The following is a 6,674-nucleotide window of genomic DNA, read 5'->3' as shown; positions in this document are numbered from 1 at the left end:
CACCTCTAGACCAATTGGATTATAAATCCACAAGCATGAAGTTTCCAAATTAGTTTTCCAACTGCAATACGTGACATCATCACAGGCGTGTCTGACTTAGAACTTCGGCAGTCAACAGCGCAAAATCTACAGTTTCTTAAATGTTATATCTATGTCTATCTAAACTGTGTTCTTTGTGTATGTCTACAATAGCGGAATGAATTGACCTGTGGCCACTGAAACTTTCACAGCGATGGGATAAAGTCCATTAAACGCAGGGTCACACTAGTCTTCAATGCATTCTTGTTATAAGAACCTAATATGTGCATGTACTGCCACATGAGATACTATGTTTTGAGACCTATATGCCCAGCTCACTTCTAGTACAAAAGTATTTCTGGATTGATCTGATGGACATTTGGATGTCCGTGATCTGAACTTGTTACAGGGGTGTCATGATACACAGAGTTCACTATATATAGGTGGCGTATTCTCATGGAAATGGTATGTTTTAAGCAGGCACTGTAGGTTCATTACTAAATAAGACAATTACCCCAAGATTCACTGATATCTGTATGGATGCCTTGGCATCCCCATTTATTCACAATGCCAAGATAATAATCTAAAAGAAAAAAAAAATATTTTCTGATTGATGGACATTGGTGACCCAGACTTCCATATAGAATGCAAGCAGGTCATCACAAATCAAGATGTAAAACAAAAATCAGTGTTAACATTGATTGGTAAAGTTTTTAGATTTTACCATTTTGATTCTCTTTTTGATGACTATACATTCAAATGATATAGCTGTTGATTTTTGAGTACAAGTATACTAGCAAATGCTGTTGAAATATGTTAATGATTAAATGAAACGGGTTAGAATCCAAATGCTTTAAAAAAACCTTTAAGTACATGCACAGCTGTAAAATATATGTTATGACTACATTCAATCAGCAAAATAGATATACATTTGACATGTAATATACATGTAATAGACACATATTTAAAAACATCTTTAAAAACTTTTTTAAAACATGGCTTTTCAAAATTATAGAAGAGTTCTTTCACCTTGCTTCCCCTCATGTGGTCTACTGTTTTTTAAAAATATCCATTCAAGTATGTTATCATGCACATTTCCCATATAGCCTCTATCACTATCCTTATTACAACATTTTACATACTTGAAAGTATGTATGAATATTATTCATGTATCATCCATTGCACATACTGGTACATATTGTTACATACAACACAAAACTGTCCTCACAGTCATACAATACTTTTCCTGTTTCATACATTATCTTTTTAAGCCAGTAAAATTTCACCATACAGAATACTTTACAATAGACTTTCTATCACTCTCCCTTGTTGGTTTTACACAGGAATATTTGTATGTCAGGAATAAAAATCTTGCTTGAAATACATGTATTAACAGTTTTCTCACACACCTCCAAATGCAAAAGACCAACTAGAATTAAGTTAACCAGCAAAGCCAATTGAAAGGTAAAATTCCAGCACTGCAAGAGTAGGACATTTTGAATTTCCGAGCAGCTGTGTGTAGTTTTAGCATATTTTGCAAAATATGTAACAAAATTCTGCCCCAAAATGGTGGAAGCATACATTTGCTTGGAGATACAACCATTTCCAGCTCTATCTGTCCAGCTCCAGCTGTAGAATTTGGCCCCAGGTGTCGGCATCCATCTCACACATGCACCTGTCAGGTATGTCCTCGTACGAGGAGGGACGGCTGAAGAAGCCCAGTCTCCACTGCCGCTGGATTCCTGCTGCACCGTAGTTCCTCATCACAGCTGCCTACAGGACATTAACAATGTTGTGGTTTTTGAGCTCAATGATTCTTTTTTCACTAAACCGTGATGGGAGCCTGCCAACAATCTACTACAATGTACCTTTGACCCAGTGTTGATGTCACACTTCATTAAGCCATGTGATAAGCCTCACTGGGTCAGTCTAATGAGGAAGAGCAAAGTGACTAGCTCTAGTTTAGAGAACTTTACTGTGTTGGATCAAAAGTTTTAACTTTAAACATGTAACTACCAATACAGATGAACTTTCATAATTCTTTTTTCCTTTTTCATGCTGATTTGCAGGGTAATGCTTTGGGCTTATAACAACGATTTCCAAAAACAACATATGCTGTCATCAATATTCAAATTATATTATTATAGCAGAAACTGTAGGATGACAAAAATTGTATTGTCAAATATTTAGAACAGTCTACATTGACTGTGTAATATGTAGTAATACATGAATTACTACCTGTATATCAAGAACCTTTCAATGTTTTTCACCTCAAACCCTACCCCCACTGCTAACCTTACCCGGCTACCCCTACTGCATATATTTTGCAAAAATAAAAAAATATGGTTCTGTGTCCTTTACCCTCCATGGTAGTCCCTCTGCACGGTCCATCTCCACCAGTTTGGGGTCGATGTCCTGGCAGTTCTGACACACCTTCTTCCACAGCCAATCAGTGTCGCTGATGAACTCACTCCAGGAGGAACAAGTCTGAGCAGCACGACACAAGCTGGGGACATCTAGTCTCTGTCACAGGATAAAAAACAAGAAGAATTTCAAACAGAACATAGTTATAACCATTTACCCTCAAAGTGTCTGGCCATGTTTTGGTTACGTCATAGACCATCACAGAGCATAAGATGTTAATTGTAATATGTACAAGCATAACAACTGTATAGTGCGACATCTCTAAAACTCACCTCCAAAACTGCCAGTCCCATTTCTGGGGGCAGGTAGGTGATGGCATCTAGACATGTGCCAGCAGCTTTGGTATCTGACACCTGCCCGACCTTCACGTGCACCATGGCAGCAAAGTATCTCACCTGGAGATAGAAGTCACAACCTTGTTAAAGGTAATAACCTTTCTTCCAACACAAAAGGTAAATGTTCTAACCTTAAGATCTTTCGACCAGTCCCTGTGGTCTTCCTCAATGTCAATAAGATCAATTTTTTAGTTTATAGAAAATCTTGCATCTTGATGGAAGACTCAAGCAGCGGTGGGCGTTCCCCTTGCACTGCTGTTACAAATGTATAGTCTTTTGGACACGCCCACGTTTTCTCTCTTCCCGGGTGTTTACAGAGCAAAAAAGAACGTTTCCACAATTCGTGCTAAAGAAACAACAAAATCAGAGTCAATGTGTTGCCAAATATGTTGCCGAATGTCGGGTGTCGTTTTCCATGACACATATAAGCGTCCGGCTCTCCCTACGATCAAAGAGCCTATCCTTGCTACGATTTAACACACTTTACCAACATATGCTAACCCGCAAATCTTCATTGTATGACAGAATGTTTGTTACAGCACTATGTACTCCCAACAGAAGTCGTCACCATTTCAAACAGCAGCCGAAATATCGAAATATATTGCGGTTGTTGTTTTTCTTCGAGCAGACGCCATTTTTAAAGGTCCCGATTGAGTAAACAACCAGAGATTTCTACACCGTACATACATATCTGTGGCGCTATAACTTCACACAAACACACCTTTTGCTTGTTGTTAGCTCCTTGGTATGGTCGTCTTAAAGTAGGCTGCCAATTTCTTAGATGTCGTACAGAAACCTTGGAAACCCTCCGGTATGTTTACGTTGTCCCTGCAGCAGACGCCAAAACCCACCGCAGAGGATCATGGGAAATATCAGACGAGTCTATTTATGAAATGGGGGCGTTGTTTATCTCGAAGATGATCATACGGTGGCAAGGCAGTACCCATTGGACAGACTAAAGGAGTGTGCATCAGCCGGACACTTCTCTGGCCAAGGGGTACTGCCTTGCCACCGTATGATCTGCTAGGAGATTAGGGTGTTGTTTTGACGAGAATAGCGCCCTTACCCAGTATCTATCATCGTTGGCACATTCCACCTTTGGTGCAAGGGCAAGCTATTTATCTTTATGTAAACCTGGTTACTAAGCGTAACTATTTGCCTCGTATCACGATCGATATGGTACTTTTAGTTACTGCGTAAGCTATTTTCGGTTACGGGCAGGTCATATATCACACATACAGCATAGGAGGCTCGCAGCAGGTAACATTTTCCCGTCTTTCAAAACAACTTCATGGACTAAAATCTCACATCTCACTTCGCTGAGAATGCACACTGTCAAATCTAGAGATCATATTGGACGTCGACATACATTATTGTACTAGTACCCAGGGAATCATTCGTAAATAAGCATTATGTATGAGAAGAAATGATGTCAATTCAGCTGTGCGTCGAAACTACTTTGAGCTCTCTAATTTTTACAAATTGTGATTGGAAAAAATTCACTTTTCTGTCAAAAAAGACACAAATTGGTTATTTCTCAGTGGTAAAAATCCGCAGAAATATTCTCACAAAACATGCACCTGCATGATATTGTTATAAAAGAAAAGGCTTGGGTTAGATAGCATGTGAGCCATATGTTTGCCCGGGCAACTTTCGAAATCGGTTTCGTTTTCTTAAAGGTAACAGTACAGTATGGGCATGATGGGGCAAAGAAAATAGGATGGCTATAATGGATGATAAAAGAATTCTGTTACAATAATCTTGGCCGTGAGCTCTTTAAAATTTAATTAAGTCTAGATCTACTCACAAAACCATGTATAGGTTAGTGAGTGCTAAGGAACTCGTCGATTTTAAAGCTCAATGCTATGCTCTGCAGAAGACTTTGAGCCCTAAAACAATTTTACTTTGCAGCCATGTTGATATTCTGAACATCATTTTGCTGTAAATTACTAGCGATCGGTGCTCAAAACTGAACCTTTTCTTCACCCAAATACACTGCTATATAAGCACTAACCTGCTTTGAACAGTGTTTTGTTGTCGGTCAAATTAAGGTTTATTCCTCTTACGCGTCTTCTTTTCTGGAGCAGTGTTAGACGTCATAAGGTTATAATCTAAGACGGCTACAAAACAGATAAGCGTGAAGACAACTATCCTATTCTGTATTTTTTTTTTAATCGTGTATGAAAACATAGACGCTAAATCGTATCGAAAACCTTTGCAGGCATTTTTTAAATACTTTTCATAAAATATTCCTAGATATTCCTAAGTATTTGATGGAATTTTGCCGATCTTTTATAGTGTCCACTACTTGAACTTATTTGAACCATTTGAAGTTATAAAACGTAGAGAAATTGGTCGACTTGGGTAAAATTTTGCTAAAGAGGTTGGTGAGCTACGGATGCAATCGCAACGTATTCACTCTATCGCATGCCGATGACTGTGCCTATTTCTATTCTCCAAATCACTGAGATATCGTTTTTGCCTCGACCCTCTTTAGTGCTTGCCGGTGAAACAAAAATGCAAGTTCACTAATATTTCAATGATCAAGAACTAAGTCCTGAAAAGATCAGTACTATCATAGTATAAGTAAGTCCAACTAGTTCTGTTGAGAATTAGAGAAACTAAATGTCATTGTATATTCCCGTTGTTTCACTACATTGTGTGTCTTACGCACCTGGTTCTTTACGTAGTGGGACGCATGCGACTTATATACGGTTCCAGACTAAAAGATGATCATTTCAGAAGATGTAGGGCTGACCTGTACCTCTTTACATGATTAAAAAAAAGATGTCAATGCAGTATGACACAAACCTGCATTCTTGTAAAATATGAAGTCATACTTGACTAGGATCATCTTTTTATGTCTGATCTCATATTTCACAAATTTCCATCTCTGCCTCATTTTCATCAATAAAGGTCAAGGTGATCGTGAAAACATATGTCAGAATAACATCACACCTTATATGGGCATTTCTAGATCTTGTATTGGTACAGTTGATGTTGGTTTACCGCTGAAAGATGTTTTGCCTCCAGGGTTGTGTTTGTAGAGTGACACAAATCCGAAGGTTCAATCAACATCCGTCTTAAAGCGCCGAATAAGCTAAATGGGTGGCTGTTTTGATGACGATGTATATAGCGAGAATCTCTACTGCGCAACTCGGTTATCGGTCACGTGTGCTGCAGAACAGAGCTGATTGGTCAGAAGTTTGTAGGCGTGGCACCAGAGGTCCACCATTTGTTCAGCTTCACATGTCATCTGAAAAACATGTTTTTGACCAGTAACTATCAAAAACCTTCAAAACATCTATCAATAGAATAGCGTCATCTGAACGGAAAGCTTAGATAAGACATGCATACTTGATATAGCATTGGTCAATGCTAATCTCAGTGGTGACACAGACATAAAGAGTTTGAAACAACGATTGAAGTCAAGCCGGTCTTGACTATACACGCCATAAGCAGAGAAAAGCATGCTTTGAAATGTAACGCTTGAAAATTTGTTACATAGAACGGTCACAAGTTGATTTCATATATTTACCCATGAAATTTGAAAAAGCTACTGCCGACATCCAGAGCAGGTTTTACGCCTGGTGGTTTGAAAATGCGTTTATCTTTTCTTTGGTGTTGTTATTTTTGCTAATCACGGACTGTTTTGTTGGCCTCCGGAAATATTGAGAAGAAAAAGAAACAAAAACACAGTAGCGATGGGACAATGTCAGGCAAAACACCGTTTAGTTTAGTTCAGTTCAGTTAAAGCACCGTGGAGGCTGGATATCACATGGAATTAAGAATAACCAATCTAACAAAGATTGAATCAAGTGGTTATTGCTCCGTCATAAAAGTAGTGAAATCAAGGGAAGCTCACACTGAAGACTTACTTGTAAGTTACCTCATCAG

General features: G+C 38.6%; 1 protein-coding gene across 1 annotated transcript; it reads right to left on the bottom strand.

The window, feature by feature from the left end:
* Positions 1 to 539: 539 nt before the first annotated feature.
* Positions 540 to 3,627, bottom strand: LOC109475040 (F-box only protein 48-like). Its single transcript, XM_019775581.1, has 4 exons — positions 3,499 to 3,627; positions 2,715 to 2,837; positions 2,380 to 2,541; positions 540 to 1,791 (listed from the first exon to the last, which is right to left on the bottom strand). The coding sequence occupies exons 2-4, from the start codon at positions 2,817 to 2,819 to the stop codon at positions 1,630 to 1,632; spliced, it is 429 nt and encodes a 142-aa protein (XP_019631140.1). The 5' UTR covers positions 2,820 to 2,837; positions 3,499 to 3,627; the 3' UTR covers positions 540 to 1,629.
* Between the last annotated feature and the right edge of the window lie 3,047 nt (positions 3,628 to 6,674).

Source organism: Branchiostoma belcheri, unplaced genomic scaffold (assembly GCF_001625305.1).
Source record: "Branchiostoma belcheri isolate BF01 breed outbred unplaced genomic scaffold, Haploidv18h27 scaffold32, whole genome shotgun sequence".
Classification (NCBI taxonomy): Eukaryota; Metazoa; Chordata; class Leptocardii; order Amphioxiformes; family Branchiostomatidae; genus Branchiostoma; species Branchiostoma belcheri.
Note: the sequence above shows the minus strand (reverse complement) of the source record. Positions and strands in the feature narration are given on the sequence as shown.

What these genes read in the sequence shown, in the direction of transcription:
- LOC109475040 (XM_019775581.1), bottom strand. Translation starts at nt 2,819, where the DNA reads ATGGTGCACGTGAAGGTCGGGCAGGTGTCAGATACCAAAGCTGCTGGC. An exon ending in TGGGACTGGCAGTTTTGGAG is followed by an intron (nt 2,542 to 2,714) that starts GTGAGTTTTAGA and finishes ATCCTGTGACAG; the next exon opens with AGACTAGATGTCCCCAGCTT. An exon ending in CAGAGGGACTACCATGGAGG is followed by an intron (nt 1,792 to 2,379) that starts GTAAAGGACACA and finishes AATGTCCTGTAG; the next exon opens with GCAGCTGTGATGAGGAACTA.